General features: G+C 43.9%; 1 protein-coding gene across 2 annotated transcripts in view; it reads right to left on the bottom strand.

The window, feature by feature from the left end:
- Positions 1 to 26,502, bottom strand: part of LOC106605399 (dynein axonemal heavy chain 5) — a 58,952-nt gene extending 32,450 nt beyond the window's left edge. For both annotated transcript variants that reach the window (XM_082975394.1, XM_082975395.1), the window contains exons 1-40: positions 25,701 to 26,502; positions 25,397 to 25,481; positions 25,054 to 25,211; positions 24,391 to 24,609; positions 23,802 to 23,939; positions 23,419 to 23,595; positions 23,047 to 23,160; positions 21,083 to 21,190; positions 20,672 to 20,794; positions 20,194 to 20,409; positions 18,669 to 18,776; positions 18,480 to 18,565; positions 18,041 to 18,362; positions 17,236 to 17,442; positions 16,782 to 16,953; positions 16,346 to 16,491; positions 15,815 to 15,980; positions 15,373 to 15,630; positions 15,002 to 15,198; positions 14,330 to 14,566; positions 13,921 to 14,122; positions 12,837 to 13,072; positions 11,774 to 11,992; positions 9,843 to 9,905; positions 9,350 to 9,588; positions 8,975 to 9,215; positions 8,554 to 8,753; positions 7,865 to 8,018; positions 7,510 to 7,673; positions 6,513 to 6,669; positions 6,137 to 6,349; positions 5,466 to 5,690; positions 5,000 to 5,172; positions 4,580 to 4,758; positions 4,079 to 4,266; positions 3,624 to 3,818; positions 3,031 to 3,165; positions 2,682 to 2,789; positions 1,392 to 1,545; positions 775 to 921 (exon numbers count right to left, since the gene is read on the bottom strand). In XM_082975394.1, coding sequence (XP_082831520.1) covers positions 775 to 921; positions 1,392 to 1,545; positions 2,682 to 2,789; positions 3,031 to 3,165; positions 3,624 to 3,818; positions 4,079 to 4,266; positions 4,580 to 4,758; positions 5,000 to 5,172; positions 5,466 to 5,690; positions 6,137 to 6,349; positions 6,513 to 6,669; positions 7,510 to 7,673; positions 7,865 to 8,018; positions 8,554 to 8,753; positions 8,975 to 9,215; positions 9,350 to 9,588; positions 9,843 to 9,905; positions 11,774 to 11,992; positions 12,837 to 13,072; positions 13,921 to 14,122; positions 14,330 to 14,566; positions 15,002 to 15,198; positions 15,373 to 15,630; positions 15,815 to 15,980; positions 16,346 to 16,491; positions 16,782 to 16,953; positions 17,236 to 17,442; positions 18,041 to 18,362; positions 18,480 to 18,565; positions 18,669 to 18,776; positions 20,194 to 20,409; positions 20,672 to 20,794; positions 21,083 to 21,190; positions 23,047 to 23,160; positions 23,419 to 23,595; positions 23,802 to 23,939; positions 24,391 to 24,609; positions 25,054 to 25,211; positions 25,397 to 25,472 — 6,820 coding nt within the window. In that variant the 5' untranslated portion in view covers positions 25,473 to 25,481; positions 25,701 to 26,502. The remainder of the gene's footprint in view (positions 1 to 774; positions 922 to 1,391; positions 1,546 to 2,681; positions 2,790 to 3,030; positions 3,166 to 3,623; positions 3,819 to 4,078; positions 4,267 to 4,579; positions 4,759 to 4,999; positions 5,173 to 5,465; positions 5,691 to 6,136; positions 6,350 to 6,512; positions 6,670 to 7,509; positions 7,674 to 7,864; positions 8,019 to 8,553; positions 8,754 to 8,974; positions 9,216 to 9,349; positions 9,589 to 9,842; positions 9,906 to 11,773; positions 11,993 to 12,836; positions 13,073 to 13,920; positions 14,123 to 14,329; positions 14,567 to 15,001; positions 15,199 to 15,372; positions 15,631 to 15,814; positions 15,981 to 16,345; positions 16,492 to 16,781; positions 16,954 to 17,235; positions 17,443 to 18,040; positions 18,363 to 18,479; positions 18,566 to 18,668; positions 18,777 to 20,193; positions 20,410 to 20,671; positions 20,795 to 21,082; positions 21,191 to 23,046; positions 23,161 to 23,418; positions 23,596 to 23,801; positions 23,940 to 24,390; positions 24,610 to 25,053; positions 25,212 to 25,396; positions 25,482 to 25,700) is intronic.
- Positions 26,503 to 27,830: the final 1,328 nt, after the last annotated feature.

The raw sequence follows: 27,830 nt of genomic DNA, 5'->3' as shown, positions 1-27,830 counted from the left end.
CTGCAGAGGAGAGAGACATTAGAACCAGTCTGCTTATTCAACTAATCAAAATCAACTATGGAGGTCAGAGCATATTAGAATATCACTTTTAGTAAAAATATAGGGAAATGAATAGAAAGATATGAGAATATTGAAAACACATGGAAATGATCTGCCCCTTTGTTCTACATGAATTCCATAGAGACTATACCGTATGTACTGTATGTGGGTTCATGCTCTAGCATGTCTAATGTTTGAGTAAACTTGCCCTTTGTGCTGTTGTCTGCGCCCAATAATGTTTGTACCATGTTGTGCTGCAGCCATGTTGTGTTGCTACCATGTTGTTGTCATGTTGTGTTGCTACCATGCTGTGTTGTCATGTTTGCTGCCTTGTTATGTTGTTGTCTTAGGTCTCTCTTTATGTAGTGGTATCTCTCTTGTCGTGATGTGTTTTCTCCTATATTTAAAAAATATATTTTTTTTTAATCCCAGCCCCTGTCCCGCAAGAGGCTCTTTGCCTTTTGGTAGGCCGTCATTGTAAATAAGTATTTGTTCTTAACTGACTTGCCTAGTTAAATAAATAAAAAAATGTGTAAAGCAAGGACCGTATAAGTCCAGGGTATTTCTTTCAAGTTTCAAGTTTTAATGTCCCGTGCACAAGTACAGTGAAAAGCCTTTCTCGCAAACTCAAAACCCAACAATGCAATAATCAATAACAATGTAATACTCACAATAACAAGGCAGAACAAAAACACACAATATATAAAAATATGAAATAAGAGGTGTCCGTCTCACCTTTCTTGGCTCTCAGGGTCTTCCTCCACAGGGTAGAGAAGATGCCGTCGGTCCAGTCATTGGTAGATACATCTAGACGGCCAAACATCTGAGGGGCGGTGATCGCTTTGGGGTTCATACGCATCTCTCTGTGTGGCTGGCTGCAGTCTGTGGGTGCAAACACACACACACACACACACATTCACTTAACACAGCTTTTAGTTAAGTATGTGTCACGACTTGTGTCACGGCGGTGTTCGGCGGTCGATGTCGACGGTCTTCTAGCCATCGCTGATCCTTTTTTCATTTTCCATTTGTGTTGTCTTGTTTTCCCACACACCTGGTTTCACCTCTGTTTCCCCCATGTCTTTGTGCGTGATTGTTTATTGTTAGGTCGGTACGTTTCCGGCTGGTTTATTCCCAGGTGCTGTTTCACCCGTGTTTAGTGGCAACCGTTATTTTTGTTCGCACATTGGGTTTGTTACTTTGTGCCTTTATTAAAGTGAGTTGTTCACTTATCTCTGCTCTCCTGCGCCTGACTTCATGCACCAGCTACACCCACCGCCTGACAGTATGACTGCCATGGGGAAGCAAATAAGGTCAAATAAGTCCAGTGTTTTGATGGGGATGTTTCTCACCTGTCATGGCTCTCATCAGGGTGTGAATGCAGGTGGTTTTTCCTGCTCCGCTGGGCCCCAGGGCCATCATACCATGGCGGACCCTCTGGGTCTCAAACAGCTGAATCACCTTCAGCTTCCATGGAGGGTGGCTGATCAGACCTGCCTCTGCCACCTACAGTATGGAGAACAATGGAAGAGAGTGAGGTGAACTCTTCATGTTATGAGACCAGACTCCTCCACCTACAGTATGGAGAACAATGGAAGACAGTGAGGTGAACTCTTCATGTTATGAGACCAGACTCCTCCACCTACAGTATGGAGTACAATGGAAGACAGTGAGGTGAACTATTCATGTTATGAGACCAGACTCCTCCACCTACAGTATGGAGTACAATGGAAGACAGTGAGGTGAACTCTTCATGTTATGAGACCAGACTCCTCCACCTACAGTATGGAGTACAATGGAAGACAGTGAGGTGAACTATTCATGTTATGAGACCAGACTCCTCCACCTACAGTATGGAGTACAATGGAAGACAGTGAGGTGAACTCTTCATGTTATGAGACCAGACTCCTCCACCTACAGTATGGAGTACAATGGAAGACAGTGAGGTGAACTATTCATGTTATGAGACCAGACTCCTCCACCTACAGTATGGAGTACAATGGAAGACAGTGAGGTGAACTCTTCATGTTAATACAAATAAATCCTTACCTCACATTTAGATCGAAAAAAGGTTTTATGCTACTATGGTATTAAGGCTAATACCAAGACAGATTCATCCCTTAAACTCGGTATTATACTGTGGGTGTGGCATGTAGCCTTGCACGTAAGAGCGTTGGGCCAGTAACCAAAAGTTCGGTGGTTCGAATCCCTGAGATGACTAGGTAAAAAAATATGTCGATGTGTCCTTAACCCTAATTACGTAACTCTAATTGCTCATGTAAGTCGCCCTGGATAAGAGCGTCTGCTAAATTACTAAAATGTAAAATGTACTGTAGAGGAACAGAGAAGAGATGGGTGGTGAGGACGGGAGAGAACCAGTGTAAGGAGGAGGGTTATGAGAAACTACACGTAGAGTACAAAACATGAGCTGGCGCACACCCAGAAAGATTATTTTGTGTGGAGGTGCTGACTAATGGCAAATAAACTGTAAACTATAAAAATAAAGAGAGTCGCACACTCCATATATAAACTCCCAGTAATTTATTGGGTAAATTATTTTTATAGTTGATAGACTTCAGAGTGACATGGAGAATTTTCAAACTTAACGTAAAGGGATTATGTTATATAAAATGTCCTCTCACCTGTTTGTTGATAGCTGTCTCCAGCTCTGAGTAGCCTGCTTTATCCAGCTGGATCCCAGGGAAGAGGTCCTCTATCAGGCTGAGGAACAACGGCTCATCTTCATCTATCTGTCAACACATATAGAATTATGTCAGTGAAGTTAACCATGATACCACTTCTGTTATGTTGCACCTCACTGAAGATGAAATCATTATTCATGTATTACAGAATAGTATATGAAAAATTAACAATCTGTAACACTTAATGCTGCTTAAAAAAAAAGGCTTTTCTAAAATGGCAGTTGATTTCGAGGAGAATAGCAGTTGATTTCAAGGAGAATGTCCTGTATATCTGAGTGACTGCACTCACCAGCTTGGACAGGTTCATATCTCTGAGAACCCTCATGACGATGGTAGATTCTGTGTCGTTGGGGTTCGCTCGTTTCACCGCCCCCAGTGTCCGCAGAACTGACAAAATGTTTCGCAGTCCAAAGTCATAATGCACCTTAAAAACAGAGTGAACCCAACATGGACTGTATGGAAATCAAACTATGAACTACACAAAGATCATAATCAACACATACATGGACAGTTCAGTTGTTTTTATACTGAAAAAAAATATGAACGCAACATGTAAATTGTTGCTTCTATGTTTTCTGAGCTGAAATAAAAGATCCCAGAAATTGTTCACACACCAAAAAAAAATGTATTTCTCTCAAATTTGTGCACAAATGTGTTTACATCCCTGTTAGTGAGCATTTCTCCTTTGCCGAGATAATCCATCCACCTGACAGGTGGTATATTAATTCCCTTTAAAGTGATTTGAGACATTGATGATACACTTTAAATAACCTTTCACTTGACTTGATTGTTTACTTATATGGAAGTACTAAAATGTATAGCATTGCATGTTCAGCTCTCATTGAAATATCTACAGTAGTTACATTTCATTTCATAGCTGACCTGCTTGGAGAGCTGCTCCTCACACAGTTTGTAGAGGGTGAAGAACTTCCTGGCTAGCTCTATGTTGTCTATGAAGCCACAGCTGGCCAGCTTGACCCGGATGATGATCTGACGGTCTGGGACCATCATGGCCACCGAGCGGAAGTTGATCTTCAGGTTCTCTGGAAGCTCCTGACGACCTGCGTAGCCCGGGTTCTGATTGGGGCAAAAACATTTATTAATCAAATCTTTATTTAACCAGGTGAGTCTGTTAAGAATAAAAAGCAAAACAAAGTCTATGACTAACATCCTCAAAGTAATAATGAACCTGGTCTGATTTGGACTAGTTTCAGTTAATCTTCTTTGAGACAAGAATTCATTATTCCTTTCAGAAGTACTTTAAATGAAGCTCTACTTGACAAAGCGTTTGTGAAGGGGTTTCTACAGTGAGTAGTTTATAGACTGCTAATAATAACCATAGTAAGGAAGATGCCGAATTCGGGATTCATTTCCACGTTGTCTCCGTCAGTGAAGATGAAGTTCTTGCGGCGGTCCTTCTTGCAGGTAAGCACGATGGCGATCTGCTGGGCCGCCACGGAGAGAACTGATAGGTCGATACGGTTGAACTCATCGAAACAGCCCCAAGAGCCCGACTGGGCTAGGCCTGTCAATCAACACAACATTACACATCACTCTTCACATTAAACTCCTCATTCAAAACAACCCCAAGAGCCTGACCTGCAAATCAACACAAAGACACACAACATTACACTGTTCATTAGGTTCAGGTTGAGATCATCATTCTCTTCACAGTAATATGAGTGACATCTTATATAGCCTATAATCGCCCCAAATCATATACGTTTTGTTTGTACTGGATATCCAACTCCTATGGTCATTGCCATGCAAATGGCACAGGAGTTGGCAAGAGAGCACAAATGTATTTGGGACCAGGCAATATGAATAGAAGCTCCTACCTTTAAAGATCCTCCCCAGTCCTCTGAAGTCCATCTGGTCGGAGCAGTTGAAGACCACCACGTACTTCCCCAGGCAGCGGCCCATGTCTTTAGTGGTCTCAGTCTTCCCTGTCCCTGCAGGGCCGGCCGGAGCTCCTCCCATACTCATCCCCAGAGCCTGGGCCAGTGTGATGTAGCACCTGGGACAAACACACACCAAGAAAAAGGTACATCCAGGATAATCACCCAAAGATATTCAATGTGATACACCATACACTTGTGGGCACTAAAAAGTTAGGCTGGGCCATGGTACTGGCAGTTAGTCCCTACCTGTCAGTAAGAGATGTGAACACTAGTTAGTCCCTACCTGTCAGTAAGAGATGTGAAGACTAGTTAGTCCCTACCTGTCAGTCAGAGCGGTGATGACTAGTTAGTCCCTACCTGTCAGTCAGAGGGGTGATGACCAGTCTGTCAGTGCAGCCCAGGAACTCATTCTGATAGATGAAGCCAACGTCAGTGATGTTGATGATCATCTTGTCAGAATCCTCATTGAAGTAGAAACGACACTGCTTCAGCCACTCAAAGTCTGTAGGGCTTTTGATATGCAGCCGACACTGAGGGGAGAGCAGGGGGAAACCATTCTGGAAACAAAGCATTGCTAAAGCCTATGAAATTCCTAAAACCCCAATTGTCAAATGTGATTTGAATACCAGGGGAAACTCAAATTGATATTCTCAGACTCTACCATGCCCTAATCAGAAAATATTTGGTGGAACAGTTTGCCAAAAGTCTTAAAAATATGTTACACAACAGCAATTATTACCTTCAGTTTATACACTGAAAGGGACCTTTGGGGTTGAAGTACTATTTTAGCCACTGAGTCAGTTTGTGATTCCAGTCCACTCACCAGGTCATCAAAGATGTCCCTCTGGTGTACATGGATGGTTATGAGTGTCTCATACTTGGCCCGCTCCATTGAGGCCAGGTCTTTAGTGGTCATGTCTATCAGGGTGTTGAGAAGCTCCAGGAAGAACTGGTTGGTCTTGGGCATGATCTTACGGTCGTAGCGGGCGTTGGTCAGGGCCTCCTCTGAGTCTCTGGTCCAGATCATCTGGACTCCCAGCAGACCAACCTGGTTGATGGAGTCAGGAAGAGAGGACATCATGATAGGACATCAATGAGAGAACGTAAAGTCATCTTTCCCTGCTTCCATGTCTTCCTATCAATCAGGGCTGTAATCAGGACAATGTATAAATCAGGAATGTATGGAATTTGGCTAGTGTGTAGATCAGTTTCAGTTATACATTAATGGAGGATAATGTCAGAAAAGCAGGAATCCCTGATCAGGTACTGAGTAATGAAACATAGGCGTGGGAAAGTCTAACTACAAGGCCATTGCTCCAAGGTCAAGGTTAAGGTAATCTATCACATTATAAAAGAGAATGAATGATGATCCCAAGACCAGGACCGTGTCACAAATTGCAGCCTATATAGTGCACTACTTTGAACAGGGCCTGGGTCAAAAGTAGTGGACTATGTAATATGGTGACATTTAGGATGTATCCCATGTCTCCCCACCTGAGCAGGGAAAGTGTCCAGGAACTCAATGAGCTGGAAGCCTGAGTCCTGGATGGCCAGGACAGCCTGTCTGATGACCAGGTGAAGAGACCTCTGGGATTCCTTCAGCAGGGCATTGAGCCAGACCTCCACGTTCCCCTCAGCCGTCACCGGCCGATCCAGCTCTACCGTCTCCCCCTCCCTGGACGAGATGGCCAGGATCCGGTCGTACATCTGTGGAGACAGAAGAGCAGATACTATTGATGTTGCTGAATCTGGGTTAGTTACTATTGCAGAAGGACAGACACTACTAATAGTCAAATAAGTAAATTGATCAGGAGGCCTGACGGGGATAGTTGTAGAAAAAAATGATATATCTGTCTGTGCGTTACTGTACTTTGTCATGGAAGCGGACACATTTAATGTTGTCAAAGACATTGAGCAGGTGGGCCTGGATGGTGTGGGAGTCCGAGGCTTGGCCCAGTATCTCCAGCAGTGCCGGGTCAGACACAAAAAAGAACCGAGGGAACAGCAGACGCTTCTTCTCCAAGTACCTGTCAGTCACACAATCACACACACAACCAAGGGCTGAAAACTGGATAGCCAGAAGCTACAATCTATCCGCAATATTAGCTAACCCCCCAAAAAAGGTTTGAAAATATTACTAGTGTAATACACATCATGAAGTTACCAATGTACAACGTAGGCAAACTTGGAAGGTGTCATACTGGTACATGAATACTTTCAATGCAACTATTTAAAACAAATTCAAAGTATAAGTATAGGCCTACCCAGTGAGAGACTTCTGACAGACCTCCAGACAGACTTACCAAGAGACTTCTGACAGACCTCCAGACAGACTTACCAAGAGACTTCTGACAGACCTCCAGACAGACTTACTCAGAGACTTCTGACAGACCTCCAGACAGACTTACCCAGAGACTTCTGACAGACCTCCAGACAGACTTACTCAGAGACTTCTGACAGACCTCCAGACAGACTTACTCAGAGACTTCTGACAGACCTCCAGACAGACTTACCCAGAGACTTCTGACAGACCTCCAGACAGACTTACCAAGAGACTTCTGACAGACCTCCAGACAGACTTACTCAGAGACTTCTGACAGACCTCCAGACAGACTTACCCAGAGACTTCTGACAGACCTCCAGACAGACTTACCCAGAGACTTTTGACAGACCTCCAGACAGACTTACCCAGAGACATCTGACAGACCTCCAGACAGACTTACCCAGAGACTTCTGACAGACCTCCAGGCAGATTTGCCCAGAGACTTTTGACAGACGTCCAGACAGATTTACCCAGAGACTTCTGGCAGACCTCCAGACAGACTTACCCAGTAAGAGACTTCTGGCAGACCTCCAGACAGACTTACCCAGTGAGAGACTTCTGACAGATCTCCAGTTGTTCCAGTAAGTGAGGCAACAGCTGTCCCATGGTCTCGTCCCCCACACATGACTGCACCACGTTGGGCATCTCATGGGCCCGCGTCATGATCTTCACCCAGGACTTGTCGATGTTGGAGAAACGTTTCGCCTCCTGTCATTCAGATGATTCAGACTAGATTGTCATTCCTAAGTTTGCAAAAAGTTCCTGGGTTTTCCCCCCAAAAAAGGGATTTCTGAAAAACCAGGGCACTGTAAAAGTTCAAGAAATTGTGGAACCCCATCGCTAATAGCATAAGGTTAAAGATGTGTTTTCAGATGAAAAGTCAATGTATTGGTTCTTACCTTGGGTAGCTGTTTGGCTATGTCCCCTCCCACGAACACAGCCTCGAGGTAGATCCACAGGTTCTGGACAGTCATCCAGTTCTCTATGATGTCAGTGGTATTGGAAAGGTTCTGAACCCATTTCTGGATCTGGGCCTTGAATGGCGTGTTGTACCTGTGGAACACCAAGTCATCATCTGAGTCAAGCATTGACTACTACAGTACACAAACAACACTAAAATTCTGTACAATGCAGCTGAAACCTTACAGGGATTTATGCATAGCACCCCCAGTCTAAACACAACTGTCTAAACACAAACACCACAACTGTTGAACTCTAGATGACAAGTCAACTGGATGCTGAAATACAGTGAAGGCTGCTGAGGGGGCTCATAATAATTGCCGGAACGGAGCAAATGGAATGGCATCAAACACCTGTAAACCATGTGTTTGATACCATTCCACTGATTCCGCTCCAGTCATTACCACGAGCCCGTTCTCCCCAATTAAGGTCCCACCAACCTCCTGTGCTGAAATATGATAAACAATTGAGAAGAAATCATATATCACTCTGAACCCCAAGTCATTTGTTGCCTCAAAATCAAGACTGAATTAGGCTACATTTCACTATTGTTAACAAGCATGAAGCAGAAATCAGTCTAGATTTCCAGGCTAAGTCATTTGTGCCTCCAGTAGGTTTCTAGTCTAACCTGTTGCTCATGAGCGATCCCAGCACCATGAGGCTGTCCTCCATGTTAGTAACGATCTCAGCGGTGCTGTCGCCCCTCTGCAGCAGCTCCCCTCGCGTCTTGAAGTTGGCGAAGGTGAATGTCTTGTTGTCCCACTCAGCAATCACCTGCTTCAGCTTCTGCTCAATGTCCCTCTCCTTCACTGCACCGATGCAAATATCCTGCCCAGCGGGAGTTCAAACCACATTTATCTTTATTTTACCTTTGTTTTACAAACTTGTCCCATTGAGGTCAAACAACCTTTTTTTCTGGCCTCTATTTACAGTACAGAATAGTTATGGTGAGTGCAGTACCGGTAGTTGTACGGCTATAGAGAATCAATTACCTGGTTCCTTCCCTGGTTTCAGCACCAACAACAGCAACAACAAAAATCCATAATCACCTCAATTTCCTCTTTGCATCTGAGGAGCGGAGCTTCCATGATGTTGCGCAGCTTGAAAGTGTCCGTCTCCACTTCGAAGCTGTGTCCTGTCACCTCGGCGATTCTCTTCCAGTGACGCGTCATCATGGCCTTGTTGGTCATCAGTTCCAGTAGGGGGCAACACTCGTTGAAATCATCTATACTTTTCTTCAGGTCAAGGAATGCCTTCCACTCTTTCAGGGCACGGGGAAGCTTGCGACAACTGGAAATGGGGGGTGAAAAAACACGAACATCTAGTAACTTCCTTTTGGAAATGTAAATCCTCAATGAGATTGTTCATCAATGATTTCTGTGTAAATGTCTCTCATGGTCTGGGTTGTAGTTTGGTTTCCTTACCGCGTCTGTAAGTCAAGAAGTTCGTTATTGATCCTGTCTATGTGGATGTCGGCCCAGAGGATGTCATAGTAGCCGTTGACGGTGTCGATGACACTGTTGTAGAGTCCATAGAGCTTCTGGAGGAGGGTGAGCTGTCTCCTGATCTCCAGCAGCTGAGGGTGTTGGGTCACAGGCAGGCCAAACAGCTCCTCTCCACCAGTGTAGGTGATGTACTTACGGAACAGGTTGTCATAGCGATTCTGACCAAATGAAATGAGTACAGTCAAGTGCATGAATGGTTACATATGTCATTTCCAAAACCATACTACACACAATAAAACAATCATGCATGTTGTTGTCTATGTTAAATATAGTAGAAATAAGTAATACATTTAAAAAAAATAAGACATAGAACATGTGAATGAAAACCTCTGTGAATGTATCAACTTAAATGAAGTGCTGCAGAGTAGTATATACTGTAGATTCCTCTCTTGAAGATACACACTGTACTCACCTGGAACATGATGAGTCTGTCACTAGCGTCTTGGGGAGCCAGTCCAACAACCATGGGACCGTCCTGGGAATGAAACACAGCCTGCATCAGCAATTAGCTAGCAGTCTTATTTAGAGCGTGCCAAGTTAACTGTAATAGAAATGTCTAAGACCTAGACAGCCTTGGTGTTAGGTGTAGCTGTGAGTAAGACCTAGACAGCCTTGGTGTTAGGTGTAGCTGTGAGACCTAGACAGCCTTGGTGTTAGGTGTAGCTGTGAGTAGGACCTAGACAGCCTTGGTGTTAGGTGTAGCTGTGAGTAAGATCCAGACAGCCTTGGTGTTAGGTGTAGCTGTGAGTAAGACCTAGACAGTCTTGGTGTTAGGTGTAGCTGTGAGTAAGACCTAGACAGCCTTGGTGTTAGGTGTAGCTGTGAGTAAGACCTATACAGTCTTGGTGTTAGGTGTAGCTGTGAGTAAGACCTAGACAGCCTTGGTGTTAGGTGTAGCTGTGAGTAAGACCTAGACAGCCTTGGTGTTAGGTGTAGCTGTGAGTAAGACCTAGACAGCCTCGGTGTTAGGTGTAGCTGTGAGTAAGACCTAGACAGCCTCGGTGTTAGGTGTAGCTGTGAGTAAGACCTAGACAGTCTTGGTGTTAGGTGTAGCTGTGAGTAAGACCTAGACAGCCTTGGTGTTAGGTGTAGCTGTGAGTAAGACCTAGACAGTCTTGGTGTTAGGTGTAGCTGTGAGTAAGACCTAGACAGCCTTGGTGTTAGGTGTAGCTGTGAGTAAGACCTAGACAGCCTTGGTGTTAGGTGTAGCTGTGAGTAAGACCTAGACAGCCTCGGTGTTAGGTGTAGCTGTGAGTAAGACCTAGACAGCCTTGGTGTTAGGTGTAGCTGTGAGTAAGACCTAGACAGTCTTGGTGTTAGGTGTAGCTGTGAGTAAGACCTAGACAGCCTTGGTGTTAGGTGTAGCTGTGAGTAAGACCTAGACAGTCTTGGTGTTAGGTGTAGCTGTGAGTAAGACCTAGACAGCTTTGGTGTTAGGTGTAGCTGTGAGTAAGACCTAGACAGCCTTGGTGTTAGGTGTAGCTGTGAGTAAGACCTAGACAGCCTCGGTGTTAGGTGTAGCTGTGAGTAAGACCTAGACAGCCTCGGTGTTAGGTGTAGCTGTGAGTAAGACCTAGACAGCCTCGGTGTTAGGTGTAGCTGTGAGTAAGACCTAGACAGCCTTGGTGTTAGGTGTAGCTGTGAGTAAGACCTAGACAGTCTTGGTGTTAGGTGTAGCTGTGAGTAAGACCTAGACAGCCTTGGTGTTAGGTGTAGCTGTGAGTAAGACCTAGACAGTCTTGGTGTTAGGTGTAGCTGTGAGTAAGACCTAGACAGCCTTGGTGTTAGGTGTAGCTGTGAGTAAGACCTAGACAGCCTTGGTGTTAGGTGTAGCTGTGAGTAAGACCTAGACAGCCTCGGTGTTAGGTGTAGCTGTGAGTAAGACCTAGACAGCCTTGGTGTTAGGTGTAGCTGTGAGTAAGACCTAGACAGTCTTGGTGTTAGGTGTAGCTGTGAGTAAGACCTAGACAGCCTTGGTGTTAGGTGTAGCTGTGAGTAAGACCTAGACAGTCTTGGTGTTAGGTGTAGCTGTGAGTAAGACCTAGACAGCCTTGGTGTTAGGTGTAGCTGTGAGTAAGACCTAGACAGTCTTGGTGTTAGGTGTAGCTGTGAGTAAGACCTAGACAGCCTTGGTGTTAGGTGTAGCTGTGAGTAAGACCTAGACAGTCTTGGTGTTAGGTGTAGCTGTGAGTAAGACCTAGACAGCTTTGGTGTTAGGTGTAGCTGTGAGTAAGACGTAGACAGCCTTGATGTTAGATGTAGCTGTGTGTAAGACCTAGACATGCTTGGTGTTAGGTGTAGCTGTGAGTAAGAGCTAGAACGAGCTGTGAGACTTGTCTGAACCTTGTCATAGTCCTGATAGAAGTGTCCACAGTCCTCCACAAATGTCTGCACGTTGTCTATGAGCTCTCCTCTGAAGTTGGGCTGCAGGGACACCAGCTCATTCTGGACCTCTGTGCTGCGGGCCAGCAGCTTCTCCCAGGTGTAGCGCAGCGTGTCCACCTTCTCTGCCTCCTCCTTCGCCACTACCAGGCCGTACTTATGGAGCATGGCATAGGACTCCTAGGAAAGGGAAAGGGGAATGCACAGCACTGAACAGACACATAGTACAACACAGATCTTCAATGTCTTCTCACAACCAAATACAGACTGCAAGGATTTAATCAAACTATGGGCAAATCCTAACTTCCACCTAAATTGAATTATCACCCATTGTTACCAATGCCCAGACTAAGTAGAAATTTGACTTAGGTGGGAATTAAATTTGCCTCCTGCTGAATGAAAGTGGACATTGCAAATAGTCTCAGTGAATTATTCATACAGTATCTCTCTGCAGTGGTGTAAAGTACTTAAGTAAAAACACTTTAAAGTACTACTTAAGTAGTTTTTTTGGGTATCTGTACTTTACTTTATTATTCATATTTTTGACTACTTTTACTTCACTACATTCCTAAAGAAAATATTGTACTTTTTACGCCATACATTTTCCCTGACAACCAAAAGTACTCGATACATTTTGAATGCTTAGCAGGACAGGAAAATTGTCAAATTCAAGCATTTATCAAGAGAACACATGGTCATCCCTACTCCCTCTGGCTTGGCAGACTCACTAAACACAAAATCACATTTTGTAAATAATGTCTGAGTGTTGGAGTGTGCCTCTGGCTATCCACAAGAAAATGATGCTGTCTGCTTTGCTTAATATAAGGAATGTTTGTTATTTATACATTTTACTTTTGATACTTAAGTATATTTAAAACCAAATACTTTAAGACTTTTACCCAGGTAGTATTTTACTGGCTTACTTTCACTTTTACTTGAGTTACTTTCTATTAAGGTAGCTATACTTTTACTCAAATATGACAATTGTGTCTCTCTGAAAGAAGTGTGCATTTGTGTTCCCTACCTCTATGGGTCCCACATGGAAGTCAATGGAGATCTGCTGCTCTCTGATCTCCTTCAGCGATGCCATGGCGATGCGGATGTCGTCCAAGTCTTTGATTGGTCGGTTCAGTTTCTTTGCCGCCTCATCCACTAACGTGAAGATGCTCTCCATATCTGTCCGGTACTTCCTGTTACAGTGCAGGCCGTAGTCCACCATCCAGCTCTTAGTCTCTGCAGTCAGGGCCATCTTCAGGTCAGCTGTTCAACAACAAATCAGATATTAGTCTGATAATAGTCAGATATTCATGCAGTGTTGAAAAAATTAAATAACAGTATTGTGAAATTCTGCTAAGAACATGTGCAGTTATATTTGGCAGGATTGTCTTGTGAGGTTAATGATTAGCAGTCAATTGCTTTGAAATAGCACGAAATTTCACATAACGGGGAGAAATTTTTCAGGGGGTGCTGCAGCACCCTCAGCACCCCTACTTCCCACGGCTATGTACCTGTATAGAGGGCCAGTTCTCCTACAGTGACGTATTCTACCTATGTAGAAGGCAAGAGCTCTCACAGTGATGTACTCTACTTGTATGGAGGGCCAGAGCTCTTACAGTGATGTACTCTGCCTGTATAGAGGGCCAGAGCTCCCACAGTGATGTATTCTATCTGTATAGAGGGCCAGAGCTCCCACAGTGATGTACTCTACCTGTATGGAGGGCCAGAGCTTCTACAGTGATGTACTCTACCTGTATGGAAGGCCACAGCTCCCACAGTGATGTACTCTACCTGTATAGTGGGCCAGAGCTCCCACAGTGATGTACTCTACCTGTATAGAAGGCCAGAGCTCCCACAGTGATGTACTCTACCTGTATAGAGGGCCAGAGCTCTTACAGTGATGTACTCTACCTGTATGGAGGGCCACAGCTCCCACAGTGATGTACTCTACCTGTATAGAGGGCCAGAGCTCCCACAGTGATGTACTCTACCTGTATAGAAGGCCAGAGCTCCCACAGTGATGTACTCTACCTGTATAGAGGGCCAGAGCTCTTACAGTGATGTACTCTACCTGTATAGAGGGCCAGAGCTCCCACAGTGATGTACTCTACCTGTATAGAGGGCCAGAGCTCCCACAGTGATGTACTCAGGCTCAGCATTGATCTCCAGCTCCAGGTCTTTGTAGTAGAGGATCTGAGACTCAAACTCAGACAGCAGAGGGCTGCCCTGGCTGAACTTCTGGATGGTGTCCTCTCGCTCCTTCCTCCAGATGTGGTGGTAACGACTGAAGCGGTCCAGAGCATTCATCACCTCCTGGTTAACAACAACACAACAGCCAAGTCTTAAATGCACTTTCAATAAAGTTGAATTTAACTGATTTGATTTAGGTCAACATCTTAGGGGATAGGTGTCAGTATCAAACACAAAATAGTTAGAATTTGACACACTAAGGTCAGAACGTTAGGAAAACAGGAGAAACAAGACTTTTTATTTTTATTTTGTGTGACCACCTGTATGTACCTTCTTGGTAGAGTTGATGGAGGTGCTGAGCACAGACACCAGCTTGATGATCTCCTTGTTCTCAGACACACTCTTGTAGTAGTTCCTGGCCTGGTAGGGTATAGCCTGGATCACAGAGGCGGAGATGTCTGAGGTACTGCCGTCAGCCAGGCTCCTGTAGGTGGTCTCTCCGTCCTCTGACTCACTGTCATTCCTGTCCTGTCTCATAGCAGCCATGTGTCTCTCACTCATCTTCCTCTGTGTTGGCATGAACAGAATAATTCATCTTTGGTTTTTGTTTTAAGAATAACTAAAATCTTAATCTCATGATTTGATTTGAAAGTGTTTTATATATAATTCCACACTATGATGTTGGAATAATATGAAAATGATAATAATGCCCTTTTATTGTACGAGCTGTTTGAAAAGACTGCCTGACATTTCAGCCTGTTTTGGTGGGATGGAGTTTTGGCCTGCCAATAACAGCTAGTTTTCAGTTTTCCCCTCCCCACTCAGACCACTCCCAGACAGTCCTAGCAAATTCTTGCTTTAGAAATAGCTCTTTGCTAAGAAGCAATTTTTGTTTCTTCTAATTGAAAACAATCACAGTAAGGTACTTAATTGTTACCCAGAAATGATTTGATATTGAGATAAAAACTGCTGCATTGGAGCTTTAAGCCACAGCAAGCCCACCTTGGAGATCCTCTCCTTGCTCCACTGGCCGACTCCTTTGCTGACACTGACCACACACTCCACAGCCCGGTTCAGAGCCTGCTGGACCTCATCCAGGGCTGGGACCATGGCGATGTTGGGGATGGACAGGGTCACACTGGTCCTGAAGATAGGCTGCTGACCACTGCCCTTCAGACGGCTGGGGGAATCACTCTCTGCTGTGGGGAGGTGGGCCGATATTGAAGTAGTGAGACATGGAATGGGAAACCCTCCGCTTCATGACGGCCCCACCTTACTCCAACATGTAAAGGGTGGAGCTCAAAGGGTGGCACTTTGTGACAACTGCTGATGTAAAAGGGGCTTTATAAATACATTAGATTGATGGAACTTACTCAGGAAGTGCAGTAGTGAGGAGGCGTGGAGGCGTTTGCGGAGGGTCTCCAGGGTGTTGCGTGTGAGCCTCAGCAGGGCGTCCACGTTACGGTGGTTGAAGTGGGACAGAAGCTCTTCAGCCTCCTCCTCCATCACCTCTAGCAGGTCTCTCTTCTTCTTCCTCTTCACCAGGGGAGACGGGGGGCCCGTGGTGCTCGCCGCCGTGGTGTTACGAGACAGCAGGTTGATGCGACCCTCTGACTTACCCTCCTCCTCCCCTGGGAAGAGGCATGAAGAGACGTGAATACACCTGCATGTACACAGGCACGCACACTTTCTCATTTTCAGTCTAACAGTCAGTCTTTGTGCACCTGAACAACCATTTCGCTTTCCCTTGTATTTTGCTGACCCTGTTATCACTCTCCGTTTGAGTTGTGCAGTTAAAACTGTCGGTTACAGTACCTTCACTCTCCACTAGGTCCATATCAGTCCTGCTGTGCTCTAGCAGTTCCTCCTCCCCCTCCTTGTTCAGTTCAAACTCCAGCAGCATGTTGATGAGCTCGTTGGTTGCCTCCTCCACCAGGGAACTCTTGGCGTGGAGACTCTGAGCTCCCTTTATACACAGCTCCTACCATGACATAACAGAAGAAAGTACATTAGCCTATATCAGGGGTAGGCAACCCTGTTCCTGGAGTGCTGCAGGTACTGCAGGATTTTGTTCCAACTAGGCACCACAACCAGGTCGGTTAAATCAAATACATGAAGTACCTGCAGCACTCCAGGACCAGGGTTGCTTACCCCTGGTCCTATATGCATAAAGACTGTGTTTATACTAAACTAGTAACTAAATATACTGTTTTGTCTGGTCAATGTTGTTAGCACTGACGATGGGTGACTGTGTTACCATTACAGGCTATTGATTATGCAATTATTATGCCTAACAAGCATGTATGTGTATAACACATGAGTAATACAGAGGGAATCTTTGTTTACCCTGGTGGTCTGAACGAACTCTTCACAGCTGAAAGGTTCCTCCAGGGGCAGAACCCACAGTGTGGCTCCACTCATCTCCTGCAGCACAGCGTCTATCCTGAACTCCACCAGGTCATTCACTCGGTCCATCAGCAGCTCCAGGTCCGCTGGACACACAGGTTACAGGTCATACACAGCACCACGGTGTCACCAGGGGTCACAAGGAAACAGCAGTTACAATCAGCTTTTCCCACTGGGACAGCAGATATAACTTTTTCCAATGGGATATTTGACATGAGTTGATCAGGCACAATTAGCTGCGATCAAATGACGTCAAAGTTTCGGTGTGCTCACTGTTCTGGTTATTGTGGTGAGATTGTTCTGACGTTTTATAGTATGGTGCTATGACAGAGCACAGTACAGTGCTGACATGGTTAGATTGGACATGGTTACATACTGAGAGCACTGTTGATGTGGCTGAGGTATTTCTCGATGTTCAGTGAGGTCCAGTTCAGGGAGGTCAGGCCTGGCAGAATGGCTTCGTCTACCTTAGCAACATGAGGCATCACCAGTTGCCCAAAGGCACTCTGGATCTTAGCCCGGACCCTGGCGTTCTCCGTCAGAACCAGCTGTGGATGGGCGTCAGAAATAGAGAAATTAGTAATAACACTTTACTTAATGCCTGCCGTTATAATGTCTTCCCCCTTATAATGTCTTCTAATCATCGCATTAAGATTCTCCTGACTAAATACCAGCCCATAGGACTTTCTACTCAATTCAAAATGAATTGAAATGACAGCCCTTTTATTACTGTCGTTGAGTGTATGTGAAGCCTATTAAAGATACAGGATATATTATCATGCTCAATATGCGTCAGTTGATCAAAAGGCATCATGGAATACATAGTGTACCTGCAGCTTGTTGTAGTTCTTCTTGAGGGCATCTTGTTTCTGCTGTAAGATGGCTGCGAAGGGAGGAATCTTCAGCCTCATCCTGGTCATGCAGTCTGTCTCCCTAATTTGAGTCAGGATCTGGGGGTCAAAGTTGACAAACAGGTCCCCCGTATCAGGACATTTGACCAGTAAAGAGGCCTGGAGGCCCAGTCTGACCTCCTCGATCTGGGGAGTGAGAAAGAGTGAGAGAGAGAGAGTGAGAGAGAGACAAAGAGAGAGAGAGAGAGAGAGAGAGAGAGAGACAAAGAGAGAGAGAGAGAGAGACAAAGAGAGAGAGAGAGAGAGAGAGACAGAGAGAGAGATGTAGAGGGAAAGACAGACAGAGAGAAAGAGAGAGAGAGAAATGGAGAGAGACAGCAAGAGTGTGAGAGTGAGAGAGAGAGAGAGAGAGAGAGAGAGAGAGAGAGTGAGAGAGACCAGAGAGAGGGAGAGAGCAAGCGAGAGAGTGAGAGAGAGACAGAGAGAGAGAGCAAGAGAGCGTATGAGTGATATGAGTAATTTACAGTATGTCTGTGGGAAATCAACAAGTCAATCAATAGTAATATCAGTCTTGCCAACTACGACAGCACAGATCTGGGACCAGGCTACAGATCAGGTACAGATAAGCATTAATAACAGCAACAGTTAACGCTGCTATGCTACTGGAGTATAGGAACAGCCAGTACACCAGAGACCGTATCAAGAGTCTCAGAGCAGGAATGCTGATTAAGTTTTGCCTTTAAGATGACAATAAAAAAGATAACCAGGAGGGGCCCTGTCTCACCTGGTTCATCCATCCACTGTGGTAGAGCATCTCAAACTCTAGCAGCACCCTGGCCACCCTGTTGTAGTTCCTGATGATGCGTTTGGCCTCGGGCGTAGCCAGCACCCCAGGGGGTTCCTGAAACAGATCCATGGGTTCCTGGATCCTCCGGTACAGCTGGCGGGCCCACAGGATCTTACCGGCTACCGGGGGCAGGTCTCGGCCAATGGGAGGATCCATCTTCTGCTTGGTGTAGTTACGGGACACCATCTCTATGTCTCTCCCATAGTTCTGAAGGATCTGCTGGTACTTCTCATCGATGCCCAGGTCTGGAATGCCCAGTCTTGGTGATGTAAGGGGAGATTTTGATATCAAATGAAGAATGAATGAAATGTCTGTTAAATGGACTGACATTAATTAAAGGCTGGTTTGAAATAGAGGTGGATTGAAATAATGGTACCTTTCACATTTCTTCAGTACATTCAAAGCCCTCTCTGTGTTTTGAATCTTATCGAATGTGTTATCCATGAAGGTCTTCAGCTGATTCTGAAAGGAAATGAACACAACAAACAATTGTGCAAATTTTGAGATTATTCAGAAGTGTTTTGTTATGATTTACCAGTAAGTTTGTTATTAAATGTGAACTTACATGCAAGTCAGAGGTATTTTTACAAAACTCATCATAGTCCTGATCAAAGTCTGTTCTTCTCTGATCAAGGAAACTGTAGTGCTTTTTCTTCATGCTCAATACAATGCTCTGAAAATAAAAGGCAGACAGGTTATTTTTTCCATTCTTTCCAAAGCTCTTGAGGCTTTTGACAGTTTCTTCTGTCTGTATTCATTCCAACCAAAGCCAAAAGACTGTCAACTGTCACGTTCTGACCATAGAAAGCTTTTATTTTCTATGGTAGAGTAGGTCAGGGCGTGACAGGGGGTTTTGTCTAGTTTATTTATTTCTATGTTGGTTCTAGTTTATTTTTTCTATGTTGGGGGTTTTGTCTAGTTTCTGTATTTCTATGTGGGGTTCTAGTTTCTGTATTTCTATGTTTTTTGGGGGGGATGATCTCCAATTACAGGCAGCTGGTCATCGTTGTCTCACATTGGGGATCATATTTAAGTTGTTGGTTTTCCCACTAGGTTTTGTGGGAGATTGTTTTGAGTTAGTGTATGTTACACCTCTTCGTCACGGTTTGTTTTGTTTATTTAGCTATTTATGTCTTGCATAGTTTCACTGTTATAATAAAATGTGGAACGATATACACGCTGCGCCTTGGTCCCATTCTTCAGACAGCCGTGACATCAACAATGTTTCCGTTGAATGTTATGAGACTGTTGGGTTTAATTTCATTTTAATCAGAGTAGTAGGCCACACAATGTAGAATGATGATGACATGCAGCTTCTGGCTGGACACCATCCCTATTTAAAGATCCTCCATCTACAATGGCAGAGATGAACAGCAGTGTATAAAATAGCAGTCATTTCTCCAATGAGCAGCTTACCATAAAATATGTATATCCTGGCTCCTGTGAACAAACTGTCAACCTTCACAAAAGGCCTTCAGGACTAAGTAATGGATCAGCTTCTGCTCATTAAAACTAATGCTAAGTTCAACGCAATCCAATAAATTGAGGACACATTTTGTGATGAGTAAAAAATATGCCTTTTAACTTTGTGAAATGGCTCCTGAACATTACAGTCAGGAGTTTAGTATGCTTGGTAGAGTTGATGGTAATGATGATGAGGCATGCACTGACGGACAAAAACAAGGACAAAAAAAAAACTCTGGCAAAAGTTACCTCCCATTTCCTTTGCATTTCTGCAGTCTGTCCAGCGGAAGCAATAGAAAGAGCAGATCTAACAATACTACAGTGGCAAGGAAAAACATCTAAAAAGGTAACGTCTAAAAAGGTAACGTGTAAAAAGGTAACGTGTAAAAATGTAACGCCTAAAAAGGTAACATGTAAAAAGGTAACGTCTAAAAAGGTAACGTCTAGAAATGTAATGTGTTAAAAAGTCATGTCTAAAAGGGTAACATCAAAAAAGGCAACATCTAAAAAGGTAATGTCTAAAAGGTAACGTGTAAAAAGGTAACGTCTAAAAATGTAATGTGATTTAAAAAGGCATGTCTAAAAGGGTAACGTCTACAAAGTACTCTAATCTCCAGACTGTGTACCTGAAACGTGGTTGCTATAGTTTCCAGGCCTTCTATCTTGGAGTCCTGTAGGGCTGAGTAGGTAGTGATGGTGCTGAACATGTTGAGGATCTTATAGAGGCGTCGTTGGAACGTCTCAAACTTCCCAAAGATGTACATCTCACTGAAATCAAACTGCCTCTCTGAGGGACTCTGCTCCAGCTTCTTCTTGGTCTTGTGGAAGCACTTCTGGTACTCCTATAATGAGATAGATGGGATCCAGATGAAAAGAAATTGGAGGAGCATGGAAAGGAAGTTATACTGTGAACGAGTTCATTTGTGAGAAGTGTGTAAAGGATGTGATGGTATTACACTAGAGATAATAGATTATTTATAGATTAAAGCTCTTACGGGCCTGTACTTTCAAAACTGACATTTCTTTGTGCCTTGATTTAGCACAGTATTTTAAATGATCTGGTTAAAGTGTGTTGAACAAGTACTTGGTATATGAAAGCAGTACCTGATTTAGGTGGATAGCAGCTTTCAGTTTCTCAGCTACAACACCCTGAGGCTGGTCCCATATGGACGCAGACCCGTTGTTGGTGATGTAAGCCTTACATGCTGTAATCATCTGGTTGGTAACCTAAGACATGGAGATACAGAAGAAAAAAGGATACATTTTGCGTGCCTCTCCAATAAGCAACCTCGATGGGATGACTGGTTAACAGGCTTGGGAGGGAAGTAGACAGCACTTCAGCTATCATGAGACCAGGTGGTGAGGCCAAATGCACCATGAACATCAAAGAAGAATTTACAAGATTCATTTCAATACACTTCTAATGATGAAATGTAATAGATTCGCCAGCTTTTACGAGATGTACAGTCACCTATTCTTCTTGGTGGTTAAATACAGTATCATAGCAATAATGACCTTGACAAACAGGGAGGTGATCTTTTCTGAGGTGTTGTAGTAGCGGGAGATACTGTGGATCATCCGGATGGCGTTGATCAGGCCTGGAATGGCCTCTACCATCGACACCTGCGTTCATTTAGCATACAACACAATCATACAATGATGAGTTTTCAAATCCATTAAGATCGATATACAGTTGAAGTCGGAAGTTTACATACATCTTAGCCAAATACATTTAAACTCAGTTTTTCACAATTCCTGACATTTAATCAGAGGAAAAATTCCCTGTCTTAGGTCAGTTAGGATCACCACTTTATTTAAGGAATGTGAAATGTCAGAATAATAGTAGAGAGAATGATTTATTTCAGCTTTTATTTCTTTCATCACATTCCCAGTAGGTCAGAAGTTTACATACACTCAATTAGTATTTGGTAGCATTGCCTTTAAATTGTTTAACTTGCGACAAACGTGTCGGGTAGCCTTCCACAAGCTTCCCACAATGAGTTGGGTGAATTTTGGCCCACTCCTCCTGACAGAGCTGGTGTAACTGAGTCAGGTTTGTAGGCCTCCTTGCTCCCACACACTTTTTCAGTTCTGCTCACACATAGGGTTGAGGTCAGGGCTTTGTGATGGCCACTCCAATACCTTGACTTTGTTGTCCTTAAGCCATTTTGCCACAACTTTGGAAGAATGCTTGGGGTCATTGTCCATTTGTAAGACCCATTTGCGACCAAGCTTTAACTTCCTGACTGATGTCTTGAGATGTTGCTTCAATATATCCACAAAATTCTCCTCCTCATGATGCCATCTATTTTGTGAAGTGCACCAGTCCCTCCTGCAGCAAAGCACGCCCACAACATGATGCTGTCACCCCCGTGCTTCACGGTTGGGATGGTGTCCTTCGGCTTGCAAGCCTCCCCCTTTTTCCTCCAAACATAACGATGGTCATTATGGCCAAACAGTTCTATTTTTGTTTCATCAGACCAGAGGACATTTCTCCAAAAGGTACGATCTTTGTCCCCATGTACAGTTGCAAACCGTAGTCTGGCTTTTTTATGGCGGTTTTGGAGCAGTGGCTTCTTCCTTGCTGAGCGGCCTTTCAGGTTATGTCGATATAGGACTCGTTTTACTGTGGATATAGATACTTTTGTACCTGTTTCCTCCAGCATCTTCACAAGGTCCTTTGCTGTTGTTCTGGGATTGATTTGCTCTTTTTGCACCAACGTACGTTCATCTCTAGGAGACAGAACGCGTCTCCTTCCTGAGTGGTATGACGGCTGCGTGGTCCCATGGTGTTTATACTTGCGTACATTTGTGTGTACAGATGAACGAAGTACCTTCAGGTATTTGGAAATTGCTCCCAAGGATGAACCAGACTTGGCTGACTTGGCTGATTTCTTTTGATTTTCCCATGATGTCAAGCAAAGAGGCACTGAGTTTGAAGGTAGGCCTTGAAATACATCCACAGGTACACCTCCAATTGACTCAAATGATGTCAATTAGCCTATCAGAAGCTTCTAAAGCCATGCCATCATTTTATGGAATTTTCCAAGCTGTTTAAAGGCACAGTCAACTTAGTGTATGTAAACGTCTGACCCACTGGAATTGTGATACAGTGAATTATAAGTGAAATAATCTGTCTGTAAACAATTGTTGGAAAAATTACTTGTCTCATGCACAAAGTAGATGTCCTAACCGACCTGCCAAAACTATAGTTTGTTAACAAGAAATTTGTGGACTGGTTGAAAAACGAGTTTTAATATCTCCAACCTAAGTGTATGTACACTTCCGACTTCAACTGTACATAGTAGACCGGTTTCGCAGATTAAGCCTAGTCCTGGACTAAAAGGTTTTTCATTGAGAGTGCTTCTTAGGCCAGGATTAGGCATTATCTGTGTCCGGGAAACTGGAAAACTATGTAAGTCTAGTTAGTAAATCTAAGAGGAAGATATTGAAAACTGTATACAATATTAGTTTCTCACAGGGTCACTGTTGTAGAGCGGGTCACAGAACTTCTCCAGAGTGTAGAGGTACTTCACATTGTCCTTGGCCTCGTTGGCTGAGTCAGTGATCCTGGTGTCCAGCTCTCGCCAGGACTGGTGGGACAGATACAGTCATCAAACATACACTGTACCTATTCTGCTACAGTAATACAGAAAACACCAACTGAATTCAGATATGAGAGCCATGTACACTAAGCATAGAGGAGTGCTTTATTTAAAAAAATTATGTGACTGACTCTCACGAACGAGTTTCAAATAGCAAAAATCGAAATTGAGATTTTAACATTTTATTAGCAGGCCTTTAACATCTACTCCTGTGTTACGGAGGACATGGTGTAACAGCTTGCTCACCTTGATGAGTTTTGACTTGGCCATCATGAGAACGCCCAGGACAGCCTTGACATCGGGGCTCTTGAGCTGGTCCAGGAGGTAGTTGAAGCGGGACATGCGTTTCTTCCAGTGGTCCAGCTCGGCCCGCGGCCCCAGGTCATCTGCCTCCTTCCTCAGCTGGTCACTCTCAGCCAGCACCTGGATGCAACACAATCACTGCTGATTGGGGAATGTGATATCTGTAAACTGTATTAGATGTGGTGGATCTTGATGTAATTTCCCCTGAAAGGATAAATAAAGTTGTATTGTATTGACTATATTGAACACACACCTCCACCCACAATTAAACAGGTCCATGGAGGAGAAAGGTGTGCATGATGCTATTGAGGTTCAATCTATTTTACCTGTTCAATCTGTTTGATCCACACTTTCATACAGGCCTCTATCTTCTCTGTTGCCTCTGTGCTGTTAGCCACAGCAATGTAGTCAGACGGGCCTTTCAGTGTCTTCAGGTCAAATTCGTCACACACTTTTAGATTCACCTAAATGAAATGATTAATGATATCAATTGTATATCCATATATTCGTAATTGCAAAATTACATTTGTTTGTTTTGATAAGCATGTGTGTGTGTGTGTGTATTTAATTATTTGTTATTTAAATACTTATTTTCTGCGTATTTGAGTATTTTCAAATAATGTCGCCTGAATAAACGACATATATTGAAATTATTTAAAGTATTTTCAAATTATTTTCTATAAATAGCATACTTTTTGAAAGTATTTGAAAATACTTATTTCAAATACTATTTTCAAATACCTGGGTTAAATACATGGGAGTGTATTTGAGTTTTCCAAATATATTCCAATATTCAACTACTTGTCTTTTCAAATAAAACACATCTGAATAATTATTTTGAAATGCATGTGAAAGTAATTGAGATATTTGAAATAGTATTTGAAGCCAGGTCTGTTGAGCATGCACGTCACCTACCTTCTCCTGCAGGCTCTCCTGCGCCCCAGCCAGCACAGACACAAAGCTGTCCAGTGAGCTGATGAAGTCCTGTTTAACTGACTGGGCCTGTGGACTGGCCAGCTCTCCCCAGCCATGGTTCATCTTCTTCAGGCTGGGTATGAAGATCTCAGACAGCAGCTGCTCCACACTTTTAAGCAGGCCTACCTCTGTGGTGTCCAACATGTTGAAATTCACCTCCTACCAGGGCCAGAGAACTTTAGATAGACATGGCCACACAGTAGGCCAGGCGATGACACCATTTTAGAAGCAAAGATTGGGCTGACGTGTCAGACTGTTACTAATATTGTTTGCCTGAATGCAAGGTTAAATATTGTTATGAATGATAAGAGCATTGTTATACGAACATTGTTTAAGCCCTTAAGACATATAAATATTGATAAAACGTATAATGCCGACTATGTGTTGGATCAGGGTTCTCCAACCCAGTTTCTGGAGAGCTAAACTCCGGTAGGTTTTCAATCCAACCCCAGTTGTAACTAACCTAATTCAGCTCATCAACCAGCTAATTATTAGAATCAGGTGTGCTAGATTAGGGTTGGAGTGAAAACCTAAAGGACGGTAACTCTCCAGGAACAGGGTTGGAGAGCCTTGTGTTGCTAAGATAGTAAGGTGGAGACTCACCCTGTGCACATTCTCAGAGGTGATAGCCTTTGAGGGGTTGGCTCTTGTGAAGAACACACAGACACCAGTCAGAGCCACATCTTTGCCCTCAGTGACAAACACCTTGGCCTTCTTACTCCGGTTGGGGGCCAAGACAGCTGCTGCTGCTGATGCTGCTGCTAGGGAGATAAACAAAGCAGTTACGCAATACCCACTATATCATCTTTACGACAGGAAGAAGGTTAAGATACATTACTGTTAGCAAGATTCAACCTCTTTCAGCTGTAACTCTGCTATTAACTGTGTTATTACTCTGCTATTATTATATTCCCCTATTATTTCCCTACATGGCCAATCATCTCACCTGCTTCAGCTGGCTCCACATCCTGATAGTAGAACATGATATGAGGAAGTCCCTCAGCCACAAAGAACTGCTCCATGCGCTCAATCTATGGGAGACAGGTTCATCACAATCACCGTTTCCACAATTCATTTACTTTTACTTGATTCAATCGCTTTTGCACAAGATATTACAATCCAGGTAATCTTGAAAGGTAGAAACAAATGTTGCATCCGCAAGCAGTGGCCAGCTACTCAACAGTCTGTCACAAGGGACCACACTACAGGGGATTGATGGAGGTGGAGCGGTGATGAAGTGTTATGCCTACCTGAGTTCCCTCCAGAATGGCATCCTCCACGTCAGCCTTCTCCAGGCCCAGGCAGGAAGCCACGATGCTGAGGACATAGTCATGTCTGCCATCCAGCTGAGCTCTCTTAGCCTCACGCTCCTCTTTCAGCTTTTGCTGCAAACAAAGAGACAGAGAGAGGTATCATCAAGTCAACCCCAATACAGACTCAAACTGGACGGATTGCTTCGACAAGAGGCGGAACCAAATTCTGATGAATATTTCAGCCCAGAAACAATTAAAGTAATTCAAATGATAATGACTGGATACAACAGGGTCCTTCACACATACTTTGAATGCAACAATCTCGCTGTTAGATATGAGAGAGGATTGAGGCTCCCTTTTGCTCCTTCTAGACTTTGAGTCAGCCATTGTTCAAAAGGTTCACAGAATGACAATCACTTTCACATGTCAGCCAAGGCAGCAGAATTAAGGACACTTGCAAACTCCATTGAAGAAATATAAGAAAAAAATACAATATATTCAATATATACTGCAGCTTTGTTATTAACAGTAAAAATCCATGAAAAAACAAAGTAAAAAAAACACAGCAAAACCCCACACAAAGAAGTGAAAACGAAAGTGATAGCCTATTCCTTCATGGAAATCTCTTGAACCATGATCTCCGATAAAATATTTTCCATATACTCTAGACTCTTTAGCTATGCCTCTTTCTCTGTCTTCTATACCACTTCTACCCACTAGCTATCCACAGGTTATATACAGTGAAACGTCCAGACAGTAGCACATTCAGCACAGATAGAACATTAACATCCCTCTCTGGCTAGCCCACAACACTACCCTGGACAGCCCAGTGGCTGGGGGCCTCATGTTAAAGAAGACAGACAATAGCGATAGTAAAATCTACTACAATGAGTTGCTTGGTGGTGCTGCTAGGTAACGGCAGGAAAAAGGCAAACCAATAAATTAAGCTGACTTTGTGTTGTATTTTGTGGGCCGGATGCAGACGCTTTCAAACTCTGGTTTTATTTTCCCCATTGACAGTCTGGAATTTAGCCTGTGTTGTCTGGAGAAGTGTTTCGTTCTAGGTTAAGCTACCTTTTACTTGCAAGGGTCAGTCTATTTTTGAGATCTAGGCCCTTTGGGTTCAGCACATTGCAACTTAACAACAAAGCATTTTATAGCTACTGGCCAGACCATTTACCGGCAGACCAGGAATACTAAGCACACTTAAGCTTTTCCTGCATTTCTTTATATCTACACTGGCATGTTACTATTCGGCAAACACTATACATTTGCCCCTAAGAATGCATTTGATGCCATGGATAAAGTGTGGTCACATTCAGACTGTTGAGTTATTCATGCCAAGCCGGCTCACTGGTCTGTCTCTATTGCACTTTAAAGACGTCAAGGCCAAGTCTGAGTCACATTTACTATGGCTTAATTAATAACCCCAATGGATTAGCCCAATTGAACGATAGCTCCACATGAGTTCCATCCGGGTATCTGGTGGGAGTAGGATAAGGCTGTGGAAGAAGAAATCAGAAGATGGCTAAAGATTTACAGCATGCATCAGATCAGAGGCAGCAGCCAGCAGTCAACAAGCCTGGACACGAAAGACCAAACACAGCTATTGACCTATTGGACAAACACAAGCCCCAGACTACATCCTAAATGGAACCCTACTCCCTATATAGTGCACTGCTTGGTCTCTGGTCAAAAGTAGTGCACGATGTAGGGAAAAGGGTACCAATAGATGCAGCATGTGCAACACAGGCCAGCCAGTACAATACTGATTCGCCACACTGCCTGAACAGAACCACTGGAGGAAATACATGCTTATATAAGCTAGCCAAGACAGGGGTTGCTGGGCGACACACACACATCACACCTGCTCCCTGGGCTGGCAGTGATTCCATTCCAAGACTTTCATGATGAGCAAACAGCAACCTCAGGCTTCAGCCTACAGAGAAACACTACAGCACACCAAGCATAAAGCACCAAGCACCGAGCATAAAGCACCAAGCACCAAGCACCAAGCGTACACAATGGCAGCCTCAACTGTCTGCAAGCTTTCAGCTCAGATAAGAACTGAATGGCTTGAATGAAAATATCCTGACAAAACAAATCAAGAAATACTTCAGGAGAAAA

This window comes from Salmo salar, chromosome 05 (assembly GCF_965601325.2).
Source record: "Salmo salar chromosome 05, fSalSal1, whole genome shotgun sequence".
NCBI lineage: Eukaryota > Metazoa > Chordata > Actinopteri > Salmoniformes > Salmonidae > Salmo > Salmo salar.
The sequence above is the reverse complement of the archived record's forward strand: the minus strand, read 5'-3'. Positions and strand labels throughout refer to the sequence as shown.